The sequence below is a fragment of the Myotis lucifugus genome, unplaced genomic scaffold (genome assembly GCF_000147115.1).
Source record: "Myotis lucifugus unplaced genomic scaffold, Myoluc2.0 scaffold_709, whole genome shotgun sequence".
NCBI classification, from domain to species: domain Eukaryota; kingdom Metazoa; phylum Chordata; class Mammalia; order Chiroptera; family Vespertilionidae; genus Myotis; species Myotis lucifugus.
The window spans coordinates 184,166-207,329 of NW_005871757.1; the positions used below are offsets into that span (position 1 = coordinate 184,166).

At 55.1% G+C, this 23,164-nt stretch overlaps 1 protein-coding gene across 1 annotated transcript; it reads left to right on the forward strand.

Annotated features, from left to right (window-relative positions):
* Positions 1–323: 323 nt before the first annotated feature.
* TAB1 (TGF-beta activated kinase 1 (MAP3K7) binding protein 1) lies at positions 324–22,325 on the forward strand. The gene is made up of 11 exons (XM_006105652.3): positions 324–386; positions 9,626–9,762; positions 10,117–10,270; positions 11,286–11,372; positions 11,856–11,994; positions 13,194–13,307; positions 13,895–14,006; positions 15,644–15,788; positions 17,626–17,848; positions 18,905–19,067; positions 20,640–22,325. Exons 1-11 carry the CDS (start codon positions 354–356, stop codon positions 20,845–20,847), a joined length of 1,515 nt encoding a protein of 504 aa, XP_006105714.1. The 5' UTR covers positions 324–353; the 3' UTR covers positions 20,848–22,325.
* Positions 22,326–23,164: the final 839 nt, after the last annotated feature.

Below are 23,164 nucleotides of genomic sequence, written 5' to 3' on the forward strand. Positions count from 1 at the left end.
CCTCCCCCAAGTTAAAAAGGGTTAGCCTTTTTGGAGGGCCCTGGTCACTGCGTTGGCGGCCTCCCCCCCCTCAAGGGCCAGGCATGGTCACCCAAGGACTCCTTACTGAGTGAATGAACAGTTCACCCTCTGCCACCCCCATGGTGTTCATAAAGAACCTCAATCCGGCCGCCAGGTGGAAGAGCGCGCCTGCGCAACGCTCCGCTCTGGCCTGTCCCGCCTCGGCCAGGGGGTGGCACTGTGCGCATGCTCCTGCTGCGCGGTCCTCCGGCGGCTCCGGGCCGCTCTAGCCACTCCTCTCGCCTGCTCCGGCGGGAGGCGGGAGGCGGGCGCGCCCGTGGGGTCCCTCCAAGATGGCGGCGCAGAGGAGGAGCCTGTTGCAGAGTGTGAGGAACCGACCCGCTCTCCGGGCCGGGGGTTGGGAATCCGGGGGGAGTTTGGGGAGGCTGTCTGGTGCAGGCGCGGCTCTCTCCTCGGCTGGGGCCGCCTACCTCTCCCTGGGGGAGTGCGACCGCCGCCTTCCCCTGTCCCGGGCCGGCCCGCCCCGTTTCCCCAGGACGGGGGCGCGTGCGCACTGCGGGCCTGGCCGTCCGGGGCTTGGATTCCGGGTCTCGGACGCCCGAGCGTGTGGCGGGCACGTCGAGGGGGGCCGTTCCAGCGCAGGAAGGGAATGGGACGCCCGGCAGCGGGGGGAGCCGGGGTGCGGGCCTGGCGCTGAGCTGTGGTGGGATGACAGTAACCATAGCAGCAGCAGCCACTTGTGCACCACTTACTACCTCCAGGCTTCGTGCCAGTGGCTTCACGGTTGTAAGTTGAATTTCCGTGACAGCCCCGGGAGATAGGTGCTGTGATTATTCCTGTTGTACAGACGAGGAGACAGGCACAGAGAGGCATCATTTGCTCATGGCCACACAGCTGGCGAGTGGCAGAGGCAGAGTTAAAATCAGGCAGCCGTTCCTCTTAACCTCTCACCGATGCTCAAGGAATGGCTGCAGTTGGGCCGCGGGGTTCTGGTCCTGGTGGTAACTCCCCATGCCTCGATCGGCCCCGGTTTCCTTGTCTGTAAGGTGAGAGCAGGCAGTGGGGGGATTTTCTATAGACTCGTCTCTGCCTGCAGTCTGGACCCTCATGGGTTTGTCGCTGGTGTCTTCCAGCCCTGCATCCTCCTGACACGTGTGCATGTAGGACCTACACTGTAGGTGCACACACAGGGTGGCACCTTGGGCTGTTCTTACCTGCGAGCAGGGGGCCTTTCCCTGGGGTCCTCCCCAGACATTGCAGCCTGTTGTAATTGCCTGTGGACCTGTCTGCCTCCTGTGTGTGAAAGTGAACTCATGGAAGACAGGGACTTGTGCTTTGCAATGAATAGTGTCACTAGTACCTACCACCACTAGGCGCCGGGCATTCAGTAAATATTTGTAAAATAGTGAGTAAAGCATTTGTAGCCAGATCCAGTGCTCAACATTGGCCCTCCTACCTTTGAGGGTCTTGAAGCATCCGAATTGGAGTGTGTGTGTGTGAGAGAGAGAGAGACCTTACTGCTGCATATTAATGACAGGCTTTGTGTAGACTCTGAAATTCCTCTTCCAGGTCAGCAACTCCCAATGGGGGGGAAGGGGGAGTGAACACCTCTCCCTCTCCACACCTTTGGTTGTCCCCCCGCCATTTTTTTTTTTTTTTTACTCCTACTTGTCAGGTCAGCCTTGTCATTGAGTTAGGTAGACCTGGCCCTCTGCTTTGTAAGCTCCCAGAGGGTGGTGTAAATGTCCCCGTTGTAATAAACATTTCGGAAACACTGGCTGGAGTGTGGCAGATGCTGAAAGTGATCATCGCTGTAGGCTGACTTGGCTTGCCGAGATTGGCTGCCAGCTTCCCTTCCCTCTAGGTGTGCTGGAGCCCATGGGACTCAGAGGGAAGGTGAGCTATTTACTATGGGCTCTTGGGAGGTGGTAGAATCTTTGAAAGATAGGATCGTTAGCTTTAAGCACATAGCATCTTAATGAAAGGCAAAGGGATGCCTGATAGGTCTACACAAGTGCCCTCCCACCCTAATAATGATCAAGACATTTCTGCTCACAGGGTGTCTGAGTGTGCAGGTGGTGTGCGGGGCCTGCTGTCCTGCCCTCCACGGTCCTGAGGCTGGTGAGAGTAGCTCAGACACCATCATGCAGCAGATGGCTGTGAGGTCTGCTAGGCTGGGCCTGGGGGCACAAAGATAGAAAAGACATCTGCCCACCCTCACTACATGTGCAGGACAGTTTAGAAGGAGCCATACACCACTAAACAGTGTGCAAGTTACTCTCGCGTCAATGTGTTGAGAGGCTGTGGATGGCCTCCTCTGACCCGGCCAGTGCAGACTGCCGGGAGGGCTGGGGAACTGCTGACATGGAGGGTGTGCTGGGCCAGGTGACAGAGTACGTGGTGGAATGACATCCCAAGGAGTATCCCTTTCTTCCCCAGGCAGTGTGGTACCTTCAAAGGTGTTTTGAAGAAAAGAAGAGCTTTTGAAGATAGCTTGGTGTGTTCAAAAGAACCTAGCCGTCTGATAAAGCAGAGTCTGAATCTTGTATGGCCTTGGGCAAGTCACTTAACATTCCTGAACCTTGGTTTCCCGACCGAAGAGGACTTCCTTCTAGAGGTTCTGTTAGCAGTCAATGAATTACCATGTTTACACTCCTAGCCTGGCATGGTCACTGCGGCGTGAAGTTCCACCTTCAGTTCTGCCATGAGTGAGTGCCTGCGGTTCATTCCCTCAAATGTCACGGTGTGGCAGGCACGTGGAGGTGCAGGGGACACTGCCTTCATGAGACATATGTTCTCTTCGAGGAGGGAGACATTAAACGGTGAACAAGCACAGGTTACATATGATACAGTAATATCTATAACATGACATCAGGTGGTGGTGTGAGGAAGAATGGTCTGGATTCACACACAGAATGGTGGAGGGGCCATTTCACACCAGGTGGCAGGGGAGGACCTCTCAGTATTTGATGAGATGAAGTAGGGGACATGGGAAGGAGTATTCCTGCCCAAGGGAACCAAGATGCTCCTTGGGGAGCAGCAAGGAGGCCAGTGTGGCTGGAGAGGAGTATGCTGGGGAAGGTTCCAGGGAGCCTTGTGAATCCTCAGGTGGACTTTGGATTCTTTTCTAAGTGTGATGTGAAACTTGCGTCTGGTTTCGGGGCACAACGTGACCTGATTTGTGATTAGAGAAAGCCCTTCACTGAGAAGCCCTTGAGTGGCAAGAGTAGAAGCCTGGGACCTGCTAAGTGGTACTCAGTTGTCCAGATGTGAGATGTCAGAGGCTTGGCCAGAGCGATGGCAGAGGAGTGGTGAGAATATTGGGTTCTGGCTGTATTTTGGAGGAAGGGCTGATATAATTTGTTGACAGATCAGATGTGGGGTGCATGACAAAGGAAGACGGAGTTAAGAAGGGCTACAAGGTTTCAGTTGGAACAACAGCAGTGCCCTCTACTGAGGTGGGGAATGCAGGAGTGCATTGGGGTCAGGGAGAAGCAGGTCTGTGATTTTGCCTATACTATTATGTACTTACTAGTAGCCTGGTGCATGAAATTCGTGCACATTAAAAGGGAATTAATTAGAGGAAATACTATCTAATAAAGCGTGAGTATGCTAATTGACCTTCACACCATCACAAATATAAGGAGGTGCCCACAGCCAATAAGGAGGGATATGCTAATTGACTGCCACGCCCTCAAAGATTGCGGTGCCCAGTCCCCTCAGCCCCACTGGGACGGCAGGCATGCGACAAAGCCGGGCCCGCCTCCAGGCGGGCCCGGTCGCTCCGTGCACCTGTCTCCGGAGTCCCCCAGTCCCCTCAGCCCCCCAGCCACCCAGGGCCAGCCCAAGGCGCAGGCAAGCCTCAGATGTTGGCTGCCCAGCCATCCAGGGCCGCCCGAGGCTCAGGTAACCAGGGCCGGCCAAGGCTTGCGATGCTGGCAGTGGCAGCAGCAGAGGTGTGATGGGGGCGTTGCCTTTCCCTGATCGCCGGGTCACCTCCCACCCCTGAGGGCTCCTGGACTGTGAGAGGGGGCAGGCCAGGCTGAGGGACCCCCCTCCAGTGCATGAATTTTCATGCACCGGGCCTCTAGTATTTTAATATTGCTATTTGCCCTTTCTCTATAATAGAAGTGTCAGAGATGAAAGAAAATTAGTAAAATGTATATGAAAATCTTCCTCCTGTCAGAGTCTGGGGTGCACCGCGGGACCCAGAGTCAAGTCCCCGCCCACCCACGTGTGCCTCAAAATCACGCGAGACCCAGACCCGGCCGGCCCCACCCCCGTTGGGCGAGATCCAGACCCGGTCGGCCCCGCCAGGTGAAGGGCATACCCTCAGGTCCCAGGGCATACCCACACTGCCTGGCGCTGGGACAGGGGGTGTGGCCTGAGGTCCCCTGGCCTGGGCTGGGGCAGGGGGCGCGCCTTTAGGTCCCCCATCAAACCCCACCAGGCAGGGAGGGGCGCAGCCTCAGGTCCCTGCTGATCCCTCATTATGGCTTGTTATGGGAACCCTGCCTCCACTCTAGGTGCAGCCATCTTGTGTTATGGGATCCCCACCTCTGCTGTGGGCACAGCCACAATATGAGCACTCATGCCATCTCATATTAATATGAGATGGCGTGAGGGTTAATTTGCATATTACCTCTATTATATAGGATTATTTTAAAAAATTAACTTGAAATCAAATTTTTTAACTTAGATATGTCTCGAGCTATCTATACAATCACAGGTGCTAGCTATATATTTTTCTAATGTACATGAAAATAAATATGTATCCATTAAAATAAAAACATCTGTTAGGCCTTCCCCTATAGCCATCTCATATGCTGGTAGAATTCGGTCCAGCTGCTCCAGCACAGTAAGTGCTCCACCCTTATTAGTGGCCCCTTTAAGAGTGTATTAGGACGATATTTGTGATGAAAACATAGAGAACCTTTGATGAAAACCCTGGTGAGAGAGGTGGGGGCGCCAGAGTGGAGTTGGTCCCAGAGGAGTAGGGAAGGAAAAGGGGGTCATTCAGAAAGATGGAGATGGCATCGGGTGTTGTAAGCTTTTTGGAGAGAAAGAACTGCTGCCCCCACCCTGAGCCATCTTCCTGGGGGCATTATTCTCCCTTTCTGAGCTTCCTTTTTGCCTCTAAGGAATTCGGGTGCTTTCACCACAAAAACACTCGGCCTTTTCATACTATAATTTGATATTCAAGCTGTGGCCTGAACTTGGAACCGTGCTTTATCCACTAATGCTGCCTAGGAGTTTGAGATGTCTCTGTGAGGATTGAAATGGAATTCTTTTTAATTTAATTTATTTATTTAAAAAACACACATTAATTTGTTGTTGGACCAATTTTTGCATCCATTGGTTGGTTGATTATTGCATGTGCCCTGACCGGGGATCGAACCCACAACCTTAGCATATCAGGATGACACTAACCAACTGAGCTACCTGGCCAGGGCTATAATGGACTGTTTTTATGTGATGTGCTCACAGATGTATATGAGGAACCAATTCATACATATATTTATACAAGGTATTTATAATGCCCTTAATAGGTTATCTACAATTGGATCACTGTAGAACGTTTTCATACCAAAATACGGATGTTGGAAACTCCTGCTTACACAATCTAGTTAGAATTAGGATTTTTGAAACAGCATTCTTTCTTACCATACTTTCTGTTATGTTCTTGTGGGAAATTAATTTGTAAACCATCGAAGCGTTAAAGTGGTCCATGCTTGCTGTTGTATTTACTTGGCTCTGTGACGAGGCTGTGTGAGCGTGAGAGGCCCCCTTCTCAGCTTCCCAGCGACTCACGACTCCCATGCCGGGCGTGGAAGCGCCACTTGCTGTTGGCGCCGGCGGGCCTGGCATTTGGGGCGTGGGAGAAAGTATGCATCAGTGTGTGTTGGGGTGGAGAGGTGGGTGGTTTGTGTGAATAGAAAATCATGACCTTTCCGAAAATTGTTCAGAAATTTGGAGAGAGGAAGCAAGAGACTTGGGAGTCTGGGGTGTTGTAACAGAATCAGCCATGGCTGCTTAGGGTGGAAAGTCCCCGGGGAGGCGGACAGGAGTGGGAGGACACGATCACAGCCCCCGGCCACAGCCGTGTGAGTGATGTCGGGCCTCCGCTGAATTCAGGGAGGACCATATGCTCTCCCTACCCTACATGGGTAGGACCTGTAATTCTCCGGCCAGTTGTTAGGGAATATTGGGGTGCTGGGGAGACTGCATTCTGCAGAAGGAGTGCTCATGAGTGTCTGAGAAGTTGCCCATATGTCGTAGGATCTAAGATGTCGTTAATTGTGAGGACACATCATTATTTTACATACTACCTAGAAAGAAAACACTGCTAAATAACTAACACACCAACTTCAGAGAGTAATATTAAATGTTGAAACTATATGTATTTGACCCAGCCAGTGTGGCTCAGTGGTTGAGTGTCACCTATGAACCACCAGGACACAGTTCGATTCCCAGTCAGGGCATATGCCTGGGTTGCGGGCTCAATCCCCAGTGTGGGGCATGCTGGAGGCAACCGATCAATGATTCTCTCTTACCATTGATGTTTCTATCTCTCCCCTTCTCCCTTTCTCTCTGAAATCAATAAAAAAAATTAAAAAAAAAAAACTTTATATATATAAAAAAGAAAATATATGTATTTGCATCAGTGAAATAAGGTAGCTAGTCAGCAATACCAGGCTACAAAGCCAAATGGTTACGGGGAGTGAGTGGGGTGCCTGAAATGCATGATGTGGCCACAGGGATGGATTTCTCAGGAAAGGGGCCCCGTGACCTTGGTCGCCATTTTCCCAGAGTCTGGGACACATACACTGAGGTGGTTTGGTGTGTGCCGGCGTACAACTCATTGTTGCATACTGAGGAGGTTATTTGCTTTTCAGTTCTCTCTCTCTCTTTTTTTTAAAAAATATATTTTATTGATTTTTTACAGAGAGGGATAGAGTGTTAGAAACATCGATGAGAGGGAAACATCGATCAGCTGCCTCCTGCACACCCCCTACTGGGGATGTGCCCACAACCAAGGTACATGCCCTTGACCGGAATCAAACCTGGGACCCTTCAGTCCGCAGGCCGACCCTCTATCCACTGAGCCAAACCGGTTAGGGCTTTTCAGTTCTCTTTAAACTCTCTGATGATATCAAGAGAGAGACTTGATTTGCTTTTAGTATATCCTTACACCTTTCTGCTTCTTGGTAATGACTCTTCTTTGTTAACAGAGGGAACAGGGGTCCGGCTCAGAAGCTGCAGCAGGCAATAGGTTCAACTAGAGTTTAATAACCTTGTTTTGTTTTTATTATCTTCAAGATAGGACAAGTAATACTGGTTTTCTACTTACAATACTGAAAAAGTTTGCATTGTAAATGAAGTCATTAGAGTAAAAGAAAATGTGGCAGTTTAAAGAAAAAACATGAAGTGGATAATTTCTTGAAGATGGTTGAAGTTTGGGAAACACAGGCCTCTGGATTCAGGCAGGGCCTTTGTGGGTGGACAGGGCTTGGGAAGACAGAAAAGAGGAGGGAGGCCTTGCCTCGCCATGGATACTTCTTAATATGCTCATTGGGTAATTTTTTCTTTTTTTAAAAATATGTTTTTTATTGATTTTAGAGAGGAAGGGAGAGGGATAGAGCAATAGAAACATCAGTGAGAGAGAAACATCCATTGGCTGCCTTCTGCATGCCTCCGCACCGGGATCGGGCCTGCAACCCAGGCATGTGCTCTGACCTAGGTCAGTGGTTGCTAGAGGTCTGGGGAGGGCATGGCTAGCTGCCAAGGGGCAAGACCGGGGAGTGTTTGGGTTCATGGGGCTGTTCTGTGTCTTATTGTGGTGGTAGTTACAGAAATCGCTACGCATGTTAAAATTCAGACCTGTACACCCAAAAAGTCCATCTTATTGTATGTTAGTTTAAAAATAAAAGCAAACTCCCACACTATGGAAGTAGCTCCAGGGTGCAAAGCACAGAATTGAAGCGCTAGAATAAATGCAGCATTAAAGCAATTAAAATGGAATAAAAAGCATGAAAACCATAAAGTCACTTCCTGTCAATATGTAAATAGACAGAAGATGAAATTTACCACAAAAGCTAACCACAGGCTTTTTACACGTTTGATTGCAAAAGCCTATTGAAGTGGTTCTCACGTCCTTTTTTGAAGATTCACTGTTCACTTGTAAGAAGTTGTGCACAGTGCTGTGCTTATTTAAAATTTCAGTAAAACTTCCATCCCACTTTAAAATATATATATATTTTTATTGATTTCAGAGAGGAAGGGAGAGAGAGCTAGAAACATCAGTGATGAGAGAGAATCATTGATTGGCTGCCTCCTGCACGCCCCATATTGGGGATAGAGCCCACAACCCAGGCATGTGCCCTGACTGGAAATCTAACCGTGACCTCCTGCTTCTTAGGGCAATGCTCAACCACTGGGCCACACTGGCCGGGCTCAATCCCCCTTTTATTCTCCTTGCAGTTGAACGTGGATTCTCCCACGTGTTTTTGTAGCTCTGATTCAGCACAGTGGTCCTGGGAATGCCCCTGGGGAGCAGGCACAGTGCTCAGGTGGGGGCCCATGTCGGGAGGCTTTCACTGAGGGAGTGGATCATGCTGGGGCCTCGCGTCAGAATCATTTCTGGGGCTTAAAAAAATGCAGGTGCTCAGAGTGCACCCTAAGGGGATTTAGGAAATTCAAAATCTGTGTTTGGGCTGGAGCTTGGATATGTGTGTGTGTGTGTGTGTGTGTGTAAAGCACTGAGCAGCCTGGTTTGAGATCAGTGGGCTACAATGGGAGTCAGACATAGGCGGGCAGGAGCAAGGGAGACAGGTGTAGGAATACAAAAGAGGGCTGTCAGTCAAGCCTGGGAGGGTCTTTCTGAAGGAAGACTTCCTGGAGGTGGTGATCCTGTGTCAGAGTCCCAAAGGATGTGGAGAGTTGCTCGACAAGGACCAGGAGAGTGTTCCACGTGGAGGGGAAGCGTGGGTATGAGTGGACAGGGCACTGCAAGCATTTGGCACAGGAGAAGGTCTGGCAGGGAGCAGATGGGAGAGGAGTGGGGACCAGGGAGTGGGGGCCCCAATGCTGGGGATAGGGGCTGGGACTAAGGCTAGCTTGTAAGTCAGTCTCTCAGTCGCCTGGGAGGAGCTGCTTTATGCAGGTGCTCTGGGCCCACCAGGAGTGGACGTTCTGGGTTTGGGGCCTGGGGACCTGCAGTTTTAACCAGTGCCCAGGGCGTTGGAGTCAGAGCCACTGCAGTGAGAGGAGAGGAGCCACCCAAGTATTTTCTACCAAGAGTTTGCTTCACTGTGTGTCTCATTCGTGTTTCGTCACAGCTCACACCTGCAACCCACTGCTGACCCTTGCCTTTGGGAACTCTGCTCTTTTTCAGGGAATGGGTTTGTGGACTAGCCACACAAAAATGCCAGCCTTCTGCAGGTGTCTGTTCATCCAGGGTCATTGTTTTCCAGAAGGAAGTAGAGGCCTCTATGGGGGGGGGGGGGGGTTCGGGCCTGCGGGGCTTTTGTTGGGGAAGAAAAAGGTGAGGTGGGGTCTGCCCTGGAGAAGGTAACACTTCATAACTTCCTGATGTCCTTCCCAGGAGCAGCAGCCAAGCTGGACAGACGACCTGCCGCTCTGCCACCTCTCAGGGGTGGGCTCAGCCTCCAACCGAAGCTATTCTGCTGATGGCAAGGGCACTGAGAGCCACCCACCGGAGGACAACTGGCTCAAGTTCAGGTGAGAGTGCCGGGTGCTCCCCTGGGCATTGCAAACAAGCGAAAGCAGCCGTTTTGCAACTGTCCTGCATGGGGCTTGCCAGCGAGCTGTGGCCCATGGGGGTGGCCTCTGCTGCTGTCCCTTCCACATCTGGACCTTAGACCAGCCTAGGCTTGCGACAGTGGGTGGGGAGCATCCCTGAAGGTCATGGCCTGAGTGAAATGATGGTCAAAGTGGGGGACCTAAGTGGGCACCTGAAGCCACAGCTGCTGTATCTTTGGTCTCCCCCAATTTTTGTCCCTCCTCCTCCTCACGCTGGAACTGGTGTCCTTCTGTGAGCCCTGGTTTCCACCGCCTCTTCCCTCTCTCTTCCAGGAGTGAGAACAACTGCTTCCTGTATGGGGTCTTCAACGGCTATGATGGCAACCGGGTGACCAACTTCGTGGCCCAGCGGCTGTCCGCGGAGCTCCTGCTGGGCCAGCTCAACACCGAGCACACGGAGGCCGATGTGCGCCGTGTGCTGCTGCAGGTACTTGCTTGGCAGCTGACTGCAGCCGGTGGATCATCTCCCCCAGAGGCGTGGCCCCACAACTGTAAAATGTGGGTTCGCCAGGGCTGGTCTGAAGACCCTGCCACTCCTTCTCTCCTGCAGGGGACCCGCTCTGGGAGCCTCTCCCAGCGGCAGGGGCTCCCTGTTTCGGGGAGTCCAGGAGCAGGCAGCCGTCACGGTCCTTGCCCACAACTGGCAGGGTTGGCTCTGGAGGAGATCATCTTGGGGAACGGGAAGTAGGGGTGGGACCTTGGGCGAAGGGGTGTAGTGGGGAGGGGGGTGATTTAGGATGGTTCCTTTCCTTCGGGTGTGGCTCAGGTGCTCAGCCTCCAGTCATGCTAGCAGCCTGGGCCTCGCCTCCTCACTTCTGGCTGCTTGGGGCTCCCCTGCCAGCTCTGCGTTTCTTTCGGCTGCTGTTTGGGAGATTTCTTCCTGGCATCTCCTTTTGGAAGCACATCTGGAGGCACTTAGTTTGGATGAGGAGGATGGATTCCTGTTCCTCGAAAACAGCGTTCCCAGCCCTTTCCCTGCCTCAGCACCTGAGGCCCAGGGCACCCTCCAGCCTCGGGGCCCTGCGCCGGTGACTCTAGCTGGCCCCCCAGGAGGGGCAGCAGCATGGCCAGTGTTCAGGGCCAGCAGGATGTGGTCATGACACCGGCGGTCATTGATCTAGACTTGCTCTGAGCCAGGTACCGAGTGCTCAGTCACTCAGAACAACACTTACCTCTGTTGAGGTGAGGAGACCGAGGCTGCCAGCTGGCAAGCAGCAGAGCCGGAGTTCACTCCCAGGTGGCCTGACCACAAGCCCGTGCCCTTAACCTCCGTCTTTAGCCTCAGCCTCTCGCTCTGCAGTGCACGTGCGGAGCCCCCACCCATGATGGCCTGCACTTAGTACAGTTTGTCACTATAGTCGGGCGTTGCAGCATCAGGTGGCAGTGGTGTTTTGACCCGGCCGTTGCCCTGACACCTGTCCCTGTCCTCTCTGTGCCTCTAGGCCTTCGACGTGGTGGAGAGGAGCTTCCTAGAGTCCATCGACGATGCTCTGGCTGAGAAGGCGAGCCTGCAGTCCCAGCTGCCAGAGGTACTTCCCTAGCCTCCCCCGAGGAGAGGCATGTCAGGCTGGCTTTGCTAGGAGCACTGATTGATCTGCCACTTCACGCCCAAGCCATTGACACCACTGGGCCAGAGCAGCACAAGTTAGGGGACAGTTCCTGTCTGGGGGATGTGGGATCGATGGGTGGACACTCCAAGGGCCTCGTTGGTTGCTGTGGGCAGCTTTACTCAGGCTGAGCATGGGGCGGGCAGTGAGGGTGTGAGGAAAGGCCCTTTCAGGTCAGTCCTCGACTTGAGTCTGCCCCCAGCCTTGTCACCTACCCACTCATATCAGCACCAGCACTTTCAGAGCCGGCAGGACAATGAGGTCACCTCTGGCTTTCCTAGAGAAGCCTGCCTGGAAGTGCAGCTTCATCCTGGCCGGGCCTCCAGTCCCTGCTCTTTAGGGGGGCGGAGGGGGAGACGGTCTCTGAGGACCCGGCCTGCTCTGACCCCTAATGGTGGCTTGCAGGGTGTCCCCCAGCACCAGCTGCCTCCTCAGTATCAGAAGATCCTTGAAAGACTCAAGGTGCTGGAGAGGGAGATTTCAGGAGGAGCCATGGCTGTCGTGGCTGTCCTTCTCAACAACAAGCTCTACGTCGCCAATGTCGGTGAGCCGCCTGTCCGTCCCTGGGGAGGGCTGGGGGAGGAGGCCAGCTTGGGGACTGTGCGTTCTTCGGGCAGCTGCTTTCCAGATACGTGGGATCTCCAGCCCGTCTGCCAAGGCCATTGGGTGGGTTTCCCTGTTACTCTTTGAGTGTTTCATCCTATCCGGCCGGTGTGGCTCAGTGGTTGAGTGTCCACCCATGAACCAAGAGGTCACTGGTTCAATTCCCAGTCAGGGCACATGCCGGGTTGTGGGTTTGATCCTCAGTTGGGGGTGTGCAGGAGGCAGCCGGTCAATGTTTCTCTCTCATTGACGTTTCTCTCTTACCGATGTTTCTAACTCTCTCTCCCTCTCCCTTCCTCTTTCTAAAAGCAATAAAAACATATTAAGAAATTGATTTGGGTTCTCTTTCAAAAAAGAGGAGTGTCTCAGTCCCAGTGAGGAGAGTGGAAGTAGCAGCGGGATGCGGGCGGCCTAGCTCTCGTCCCCATGCTGTCCCTGACTTGTGGCCTTGGGGAGTTGTGTCCCTGTCTGGGTCACCTCAGTGGCTTCCTCTTCTGGAGGGTGGCAAGGTGGGCTGGGTGTGGGCTGGAGGGTGAGTGGTCACAGGAACATTTTGTAGGATTTATGGGCAAAGAAAAGGCCATCTGGGACCCTGAGAAGGCCATACCCCAGGGTGCCGATTACTGTAGGGGCGCTAGAGAGACCCCACTGATAATGTCCCTCCTCTCTTCCTCCTTTCCTTAAGATTTCATTATAGAACAAATTTAGGAATGTAAAAAAATAGAGTGACTCGCATTTAATGAGCCCTCTGTGCCTATCCCCAGCCCCGGGAGTCATCTCACGGCCAGTCTCATTTCATCTGCAGCCCTGGGTCCCCGCATTGTTGTGAAGCAGACACCAGACATCGTGGCCTGGTATCTGTAAATATGTCAGTGTATCTCCCTCGACAAAAGCTCTCTTATTAAAATCATAATCATAATCATGCTAGGATGGAAAAGTTTAACCTAATTCCTTAATATTGTCAGCTCTTACGACTGCTGGCTCACCCAGGGGTCTGAGCCTGTTTTCTTTGCTTGTTTCAAGGATTTCCATTCTCTCTCTCTCTCTCTCTCTCTCTCTCTCTCTCTCTCTCTCTCTCTCTCTAACGTGGCCCTTTCCTCCCTATGCTCAGTCTGCTCAGCTGCTCACATTCTGCTGCAGGTACGAACCGTGCACTTCTATGCAAATCCACGGTGGACGGGCTGCAGGTGACACAGCTGAACGTGGACCACACCACGGAGAACGAGGATGAGCTCTTCCGCCTCTCACAGCTGGGTGAGTGGGGACAGGGGCCGCGGGTCAGTGTTGGGGGCAGCCTCGTGGCTCACCCTTGCCCTCTTCGGTGGTCATGTGGAGAGAGTGTGAATAGACGGGCTGTGACCAGCCGCCCGGGGTTGAAGCCCAGCTCTGTTGCTTACTAGTCGGTGGTGTTTGGAACTTACCTGTTTTCTGTGCCTCAGTTTTCCCATCTGTGTAATGAGATGATAGTAACACCTGCCTCGGGGTGTGGTGAGGATTAAGCGTTAATGCACGTAAAATGCTTCCAAGCCTACCTGGCACGTTCACTGTTATTGGTGGAGACTGAGGCCGAAGAAGTCCTGAGATTTCAGCCACTGCCGCAGCCTCCCGGGCGCTTCCCAGGCAGCTATACTGGGCGGTGCTGGATGTGATGGGCTGTGGAGGAAGCCTTCCTTCGAGGGGGATTCTGATGGAGATGGGGACTGAGGACCTGGGGGCTATTGGATTAGCCGCTCTCCAGGCCGCCTGGTGTGACTATTTCCTGTTCCCCAGATGTGTGTGTCCCCTTCTTTTTGTTCCTCATTATGAGCAAGGTCTGGCTTGTGTTGTTCTCCCACTGGTAGGTTTGGACGCAGGAAAGATCAAGCAAGTGGGGATCATCTGTGGGCAGGAGAGCACCAGGCGCATTGGAGATTACAAGGTCAAATACGGCTATACTGACATCGACCTGCTCAGGTAGGTGGCCAGCCAGCTGTGCTCCCCCCGCCCCTTTAGGCTCTAGGAACAGAGGTGCAGTTGCAGGAGCTCAGAGCCCAAGGAGACCCTTCCTTCCTCCCAGAGGTTGGTGTGAGGTCAGGGGTCAGAGTCCTGTAGAGCTAGGCTGGCAAAGGGTCAAAGCCAGGGGCAGCAACTAGTGCCTCAGGGCTAGCAGGAGAGGCCAAAGTTAGCCTGAGCGGCCTGGGGTGGGTAGGGACAGACCAAATGCCTTGTTGGTCAGTGCTATTTATGGCTACGGCCAGGGCAGACGTGTGAGATGAGTTTTACATTTCCTTCCAAAGATATTTCACTTCCAACTGCCACTCAGTGATCATAGCAGCACTGGGCACAGCTCTGTACATACATTCTCTTACTCAGTCCTCCCTTGGGCCTAGGAGGTAGGTACTGTTGTTACCCAAAGGTATTTTCATACGAGGAAGCTGACATGGTGACAGAGGTAGCTTCTGTGATCACGGGGCTAGCCATGGGCAGAGGCAGGACTGGAACCCAGGCAGCCTGCATTCCGAGCACATTGATTGGAAAAATAGGTGTGTGTACGATCATGGCATTTAATGTCACATCAGAGCCATGGGGGAATCATGCCAAAGACCCCTCATCAGAGGGCAGACCTTGTCATGTCTTAGAAGCAGAGTTAGAACTCCTTCCTCCCACAGGATTTAGGCAGTTGTGTTTGGAACCTTTTGTCTCTAATTTGTAGGGTTCTGTTCCTTTGTTGGAAAGTACAGATGTAGTTTCAAACAGTTCAAACAGGCCAAGGATATACTGTGCAAAGTGCGTTTTCTCCTGCCCCGAGACGGGGCTCTTCCCCAGAAGCTGCTGGTTTCCTGTGTGCCCTGCCCAGAGTTCCTGCGTGTGTGCGTGTGTGTTGGGTGGGAGCGGGGGAGGGGTAGGCATCCTTTTAAAAACATGCACTAAATGCTAGCACACCCTTTCCAGTATTCTGTAGCTCACTGTCCATTAGGTGTCCGTTCCTCCATTCTACACACTCAGCGTTGAGGCTGGTGTGTTCTCGGTCACAGCTGCTGGAATTCAGTGTGTGCTGAGTCAGCACTCGCTACTGGCCCCTATGGCAGGGCCCTCGGGGTGTTTCCAGACTCCGCTCTTCCGGATTCTGTTGCCAGAACATCAGATAGCTGCTTGTGTGCGTGCACACGGGCAAGGCCTCTCGGGCACTGCTGGCTGATGGTGCCTCAGAGATGACCCCGTGCAGGGCGTGCCGGTGAGGTCTGAGTCAGCCTGACACTTGCTTGGAGGAGCCCGGAGGAGTGGGCTTTCAAAAGAGAACCCCACCCTCTCCCTGCCCACCCTGCCCCTGGCACTGCCCGGGCTCTGTGGGCGGGAGCTGCAGGTTGGGGCCGGGATTGGGCATTTGACCTTTGTGCCCTAAGCCCAGCCGTGTCTAGCCTTCTGGCCCTCAGAACTTGATTTTCGTAGCTGTGCTCAGAGACAGGTCTGTTTTTCTGGTTTTTCTTTTTTCTCGTCTTGCCAGATGTGTGTTTATTTTACATTCTGGGGTAGATTCTTCCCCTTAGCAAAATAAATGTCCCTAGGGGGCCATTCCAAGTACAGCTCTCCCCTCCACTCTCTCCCCCCAGCGCTGCCAAGTCCAAGCCGATCATCGCGGAGCCTGAAATCCACGGCGCACAGCCCCTGGACGGGGTGACTGGCTTCCTGGTGCTGATGTCCGAGGGGCTGTACAAGGCCCTGGAGGCAGCCCATGGGCCTGGGCAGGCCAACCAGGTGAGCTGGGCCTAAGCAGAGCATAGCTGGCCAGCCCGCAGGTGGCATGCTCCCCTGGGGGCCTGGCCAGCCCTCCTGCTCGGCACCAGAGTGCTCAGGGCCCAGGCTTCAATTCTCAAGTGCCATTGCCAGGTATCTTCTCTGGGCTCAGAGCTGGGGAAGAAAATGCCCAGAGCTCCGAGAACACCCATCCCCCCAAAACCTTCCTCGTTCTGGGCTTGAAGCAGCCCCAGGGCCTTGAGCAAAGCCTGAAGGGAAGTGGGCGAGATGGACGTGAATCGCCGTGGGCTCGGGTTGCTTTGGAGATTGTCCGGGAAAGGTCCTGGGCGAGGAGGGGAGCGCAGAAGTGCGGCCTCGAGCACACAGCACTGGCCAAGGAGTCGTGCCAGCCATGTCCAAGTCCACGCCACCCTTCCCCTTCCTCTCTGAGCTGCGAGTAATTTACAGTTTGTTCTCATGTCTAAGATGGGGATGATAACACCCACCTTTGTGGGGTTGTGGTCACGCAGTCGCTTCAGGGATGACTTTGAAGGGAAGCTGCCTCTACCTGACCTTGGGTGGCTGGTAGGTCAGATAAGTTCAGGTCGTGTTTCTCCTGCCATCTCTGAGTCTTGTAGGAAGGTAACTTTTCTGCCTTTTTCCTTTCTTTTCTTTATTATTATTATTTTTTTTTTAGAAAAACAAGAATTTATTGACTGCAGCAAAAATATATACTTAGGCTGGGCTGCTTTGGCTCACTGGGAAGTCAGAGAGAAGGGGGTCTTGGAGACAGGTTCAGGGGGTTAGCCCGGCATGAGCTGCCGCTGCTCCCCTGGTTGCAAGTCTCCTGGGGTCCCTTAGAGGTTAGGGGATACGGCCTGTGGGGGACCGAGAGTGGGAAGGGAATGGCATGGGCGTGCTCCCTGAAGGGAGACCACTTGCTTTGTCCTTTCTAATTAAAGGTTATGAGGGAAAGTCTTATATGCCGCCCTCTCTCCTGATGCCTGTGTTCAAGGTTTTCATCTTTTTATCTTATTCCTCTAGTAGCCCTGTAACGGGCAGTAGCTCACATCACTTCCACTTAGGGAGCCTGGGGTGCAGAGTTCAGGGTCTCGCCTGAGGTGACCTAGGTGGACATTGGGGCGGGGGGGGGTTTGAGCCCACCTGACTGGCCCCAGGTCATTTCCTGTTGCCTGCCTCTGCCCCCCTACCTCCAAGAGACTGGCCAGCCAGCATGGAGAGGATTTTGTTTCTGATCGTATCATCAGTGTGATTTTTTTTTCCTTTTCTTTGGTCTTCAAGATAGAATTATCCAGTGGCTTCTTACTGGGTTCTAGGATACACTGGTCAGTGGACTTCTCTGCCTTCATTCTGTGTCCCCATTTGCTGACAAAATTGGCATATCCTAGCCCATAATGTGTTTGTTCCAGGAAAAAGGGCTTAATCATCACAATTGCTCCTCTGGTTACAAGTCTCCTGGGTCCCTTAGAGGTTAGGGGACACGTGCCTGGCGTGGTGGGCATGCACTTACCCAGGGCTTTCTAGCAGTTCCCGCAGTGCCCTCCCATCCATTATGTTACTTCATCCTCGTCGTAACCCAGGGAGGTGGATATTCTCCGTTTTATTGGTGTGGAGGCCAACAATAAGAGAGATCACAAGGCTACACCTTGTCTAATGAGAAAGTTCCAGAAGGATTATCCTGAATTCCTTGAAAAGCTTGGATTGCAGGTGTGGCTGGTGGGGACTTCCTTCACCTGCTTGACCAGTGACCCCTTAGTGTCCTGGTGAGGCTCTGGAGTCATGGCCCACAGTCCCTGGGCCCCCTGTTCCTCATCAGGTCTCTGCCCCGCCCTCCCAGGAAATCGCTGCCATGATCGACACTGAGTTCGCCAAGCAGACTTCCCTGGACGCGGTGGCCCAGGCTGTGGTGGACCGGGTGAAGCGGATCCATGGTGACACCTTTGCTAGTGGCGGCGAGCGTGCCAAGTTCTGCCCGAGGCACGAGGACATGACTCTGCTGGTGAGGAACTTTGGCTACCCGCTGGGCGAGATGAGCCAGCCCACAGCATCCCCAGCCCCAGGTGAGTGCAGGGCGGGCAGGAAGCCACCTGAGGAGGCCGTGGGCTGGGGTGGGCTGCAGAGTGGCTGAGGCGACAGGCCTTGCTCCTCCTGGAGCGCAGCAGGTAGAGGGGGAGGCCTGGCTGTGAGCAGCTTTGATCTGGGCCTCTGAGCCACCTTTGATTGGTTTTCCTTTTTGTCTATGAAATGAAATACCGTCTGCCCTGGTTGACCTCCTAATGACCCGAGAGCAGAGAGCTTCAGAGACACCAGGCCACATGATAGGGACGATGGCTCCCCAACTGAGGGCCTACTCTGCGCCTGGCACTTGACCCGAATGTTTCCTGTAGTCCTCACTGACAGCCCTCATGGAGATAGCACCCCCTTTTACAGAAAGGGAAACTGAGGCTCTGGGAGGAAGAGACTTAGGCGAGGCGAGGCGAGGCATGTGGACAGAAGGTCCCTGAAGCCTGGCTCTGTCCCTGAGCCATGTTGGGGTGAGAGTAATGCACTTAACTTTCTACTTTTTGAGTCTTGGAGTCAAATTGCTCAGGAGGCCAGGCAATCGTCCTTTCTGTACCTCCTCCTGCGCTGCTCAGACTGTTGGCTCCTGGGCTGCACTTTCTCTTCTTTTTTCAAACAAGCCTTAGCACTCAGGCATGCCCAGATGGGTTTGTTCTCCGGCGGACACCAGGGTTACTGGAGTTTCTCTAGCTCGCTGTTATTGCAACCATATTTTTGATGGGCCAGCCTCAACTAGGAGCACGCTTATCCCCTCGGATTAGAGCATCGTTGCGGGAAGCCAGGCAGTAACCCTTTCATCAAGCAGCTCAGCACTTGATCCTCCTCCTGCTTTGAGCACAGGAGCTGCTGAGCGCCAGCCCCTGCCTGGCCGGCAGTCTTTGCCCCTGGACTCCCCTTCTCTGTCCCACGGGGCAGAGGGCCACGCTGCGGCTCGGGGAGCCAGGCTGGGTCACCACCTTCTCTCAGCCCTCAGACACCGCTCCCGTCAGGTCCTGGCGTGGCCCTGTTCCCACCACGCCAGCCACTCCCTGGGCCCACCTCGCTCTTCCTTCCAGTCACAGGAGGACGCGTATACCCCGTGTCCGTGCCTTACTCCAGCGCCCAGAGCACCAGCAAGACCAGCGTGACCCTCTCCCTCGTCATGCCCTCGCAGGGCCAGCTGGTCAATGGAGCCCACAGCGCTTCCACCCTGGACGAAGCCACTCCCACCCTCACCAAGTAAGCCCTCACCCATCTCCACTCTCAGGCCTGCTTCCTGGGGACAGCCCTTGGTCTCTGAACAGGAATGCCAGGGGCCAAGTGCTGTAGCTAAGTGATCCTGGTGAGATGCCCTGGGGTCTTGACTTCTCAAATGCCCGCCTCCCTTCCTGGGAGTTCTTTTTAGAAGCTGAGGCCGGAAGAGGCAGCGCTGCAGGTTCCAGCAGCTCATTGAAGTGGGAGCTGGGAGGGGGTGAGTTTCCAGGGCAAAGGGCCTGATGCTGCGGGGAAGGGACAGGCACCTGATGTTGACAGCCTGCTGGTCACGTTTTCTTGTGGGTCCGTGTACGAGTTCTCACTGAATGGGAAGGTTCTCCTCCCAGTGGCATCCGCGCTTGGGGGGCGGGATGTGTGTGGCCTGCACCGGCTTGTCAGAGCCAGGGCTCTCTGACTGAAAGGTCTGAGTAGCTTTGAAGTGAGTTCTCTAGTCTGAGGGGGGGAGGGGCAGAGGCAGCAGGAGGTCTGGAGCCTGAGGAGGGTGGGCAGGCCACTTCCTTACTGCGGACCTGCCTATAGGTCTGGTGTCCACCCCACCCCCTCATTTCTGTGGAATGTATACCCCCACCCCTCCCACCCACCAGGAGACCAGGGTCTGGTTTCCACATTCCGGCCTCGGCCTGCACTGCACAGAATAATAGAGATGCCACACCCAGCCCACTCAGAGGAAGTGGCCAATTGGAAGGGCCATCAGGAAGGGAGTGGCACTGCTTCCCTCTGCCTGGAGGGGCTGGAGGGGGCCTTCCCCTCTCCCTGCCCCCCTGCCGCTGCTGCTGTCGCCGCCACCACAGAAGCTAAAGGGGCCTGGCAGGCAGCTGAGTGATGGGCATCCTGAGTGCAGTTGCGGGTGGCTTGGGCTGCCGAGAGGAAGCCACTAGCTGTGTCCACCAAGGCAGAGCATGACAGCAGTGGTCCCAGGCCAGGCAGGAGAACCAGCTGTCCTTCTGCACCCAACTCCCTGGGGGCCCCTAAACATCCCCTTCCCTCCCTTTGGCATCTGAGCATTAGTTGGGCCCCACTCTGGGCCGGCCCGGTGCTGGGTGCTGGGCAGTGCTAAGGGTTTGCAGGACGGTGGGCCAGCAGGTAACTTCCAGCTGTTACATGCTCTGTGACAGAGGGTGGGTGCCAGGAAGTTCTGAGAACATGGGGGGACCCGGCTCCCAGCTGGTGAGAGGGGATGAGAGGGAGGGCTAAGGAGGGTTTTCTGGGAGAAAAGTCCTTGCTGGCCTGCAATCTGTGGGGTTGATCAGGGTGAGAGATTGGAGCGCACAACCTCCAGCTCATTGCTGGGTATAGTGGTCACTAGCCATGCGTGGTCACTGAGCACTGGAACGGGGAGACCCATTTAGTTCTGGTTCATTAAAAAGCCATGTGTAGTTAGAGCTTGAAAAGCCCATTTGACCTTTCATCTCCTAAAGACCACGTGGTCGGGCTGGCTCTTGGGTCACCTTTGTTCGAGGCCTGTGGCCTGAGGCAGGGCCTCTCTGTCCCCGGCCTGGAAGCCCAGGCTCCTGACCGACTCTGTTGTCCCTGTAGCCAGAGCCCGACGCTGACCCTGCAGTCCACCAACACACACACCCAGAGCAGCAGCTCCAGCTCGGACGGGGGGCTCTTCCGCTCCCGGCCCGCCCACTCGCTCCCGCCTGGCGAGGATGGCCGTGTGGAGCCCTACGTGGACTTCGCCGAGTTTTACCGCCTCTGGAGCGTGGACCATGGCGAACAGAGTGTGATGACGGCACCGTAGCCCCGGCTGCGGAGTGCAGCCGAGCAGGACCTTCGTGAGGACCAGGGGCCGCCGTGGGGCAGGATGGGCTTTTCCCCACCAGCTGCCTGTGCCGTGGGGCCAGTGGGCGCCCAGTCCTCAGCCTGACCGTCCTCCCCCAGCTGGGTGCTATGGAGAATACCCTCTCAGCGTCAGTGCAGGCGGACCCTTGGATACGCCATGTCACTGCAGGGGGCTGGAGGCCACCCGCCCAGGCAGCCTCAGCCAGGACCGACGCCATTTCTCAGAACAAGAGGTGCTAGTACGGGAGCCTGGCTGGCTGTGAGCACCCCGTGGGGCAGGACGGGCAGAGGTTCTCCTGTGACCCCGCACGTCACAGGCCCAGCAGCCACTGCTTTCTCAAGGCCACCCTTCCCGCCGCCACCTCCCCTGGAAGAGCCTGTGGCCGGTGATAGTGTCCCCTCACCAGCAGCTGGTGGTTCGCCCCTTTCTTCTCCGGCCTCCAGAGTGAATCCCGGTTGACATCTGCGTCTTCGGAGCCTGCACCGTCCCTGGGCCCCTTCCCTGGGCTGGCCTGGCTGTTTTCAGTGGTGAATGTTCAGGAAGACCAGGGAGGTGGGGGCCTGGGATGGCTGCAGCGGGCAGCTCAGCGGGAAAGGAACCGGAGGTAACTGTCCAGGAGGAGCACTGGCCCTGGAGTCCTCCAAAGGGTAGGCGGGGCTGGTGGGCATCCCCAGAGATGGGGTGCAGGGGAGCAGAAGTGCCCGGACCGAGCGAGGACTGTGGCCTCTTGTCAGGCCCCTCCAAGAGGGGAGGCCCCGAAGCAGGGTGAGTGACTCCGCTTTGCTCTTTCCTTCCTGGAGCTGGGAAGGCCCTGGCTGAGGAGCCATGAAGACCAGCGATCTTGACCACTGACGACGGTCCCTGCCGCTCCACAGGAATGAACAGACGCGTGTGGAAGAGGGAGCGTGGGAAATGGTTCTGAAAGGGCAGAGGTTCTGCGAGCCCTGCTGCTCTGTGTGGAGGGCCCAGGTGTGCGCTGCTTTTTAAGGGGCGGGCGGGCTCAGGCCATCAGGCCCGAGATGGACCACCTCGGTGCTCACTGCCTCTGGGGAGGGACTGCACTCCTGTTTCCACAGGAGAAGCCAGCCCAGGAGACCCACACATGCCCTCACATGGTCTGCGGTGGAGCAGAAATCAGACCTGCCAGTCCCCGAGGCCCCTGGATTCCGCCCCTCCCCAGCTCAGCGGGGCCTGGCACTGTGTGTGGCCTCCATGTACTTGGACTCAGAAAAGTCAGAGGCCGGCTCAGGCCCTGCTCGGTCTGTGGTCCCGGAAGGCGGTTCCCGAGGGAAGCAGAGGAAGTGCCCCTCGGCAGAGCGCCCCCCCTCCACCACGAAGCCACCTCTGTTAGGTGAAGAGGTTTAAAGTTAGTCACAAAGGCTGGAACAAAGGGAATTCTCTTCCAAGAACATCCCGGTGATGCTGCTTGGTCTCTGGAAATACGGTGAGGAAGTAATAAATGGTGGGTTATGCGACGTGGTGTTAAGGTGCTCTCACTCTTGTCTCCTCTCACTCAGGTGGTCAGGGTTGGTGGGTGGCTCCCAGGCTGGGGTGGCAGAGCTGGGCTGTGAACCTGGCCTCTGCCTGGCCCAGGGCTGCCGCCTGCATGGCGGGGAGAGGGTGGTGGCTCTCCCTCCGGCAGTGGCTGCTGTGGGGCACTGTTCCTGCTGGTGGTGGGGTGGCTGGTGTGACCGTCAGAGCTTCGGGCACCGGGACAGGCGTGTGAGTGGATGCTCAGGAGTTCTTTGCTTTATTTTGGTTTTGTTTGGGTGGAGGATATTCTATAAATACCAGTCCATAAAGTGCCTCTTCCTGTTTTGGGAGACTTAAGAACTCAGCTACGCACAACAGCGTCTGCAGCTAAAACGGAAACACTGCGTGGCTGAGGGACAAAGCCAAGCTCGGCGTTTGGGTGATGGGCGCCCAGACACTTCCCTCCCCCTCTGCTGGGAAGCAGTTGTAGGCGGGGTGCTGGCAGAACTGCCTTTCAGGACCTGCCCCCTCGGCCTTAGCCGTCCCCAGCGGGTCCTGACCACCTGGAGTCACAGGTCAGCCTGGCACCCTGAGCGGGAGGTGGTGGGCGGGCCATGTCCCAGATGAGTGACGGGCGCAGACATATGGGCATAGTCCCAGCACAAATGGCCCTGTCTAGTCCTATAGGCCAAAGGGCCTCTCCCGCCTGCTTTGCCCCAGGCGTGTGGGGGTAGAGCACTGCCCTGCTGGCTCTGTCCCCCGTCCCCTAAGCCTGCCTCCTGAGTGAGGGCAAGAGGGGCAC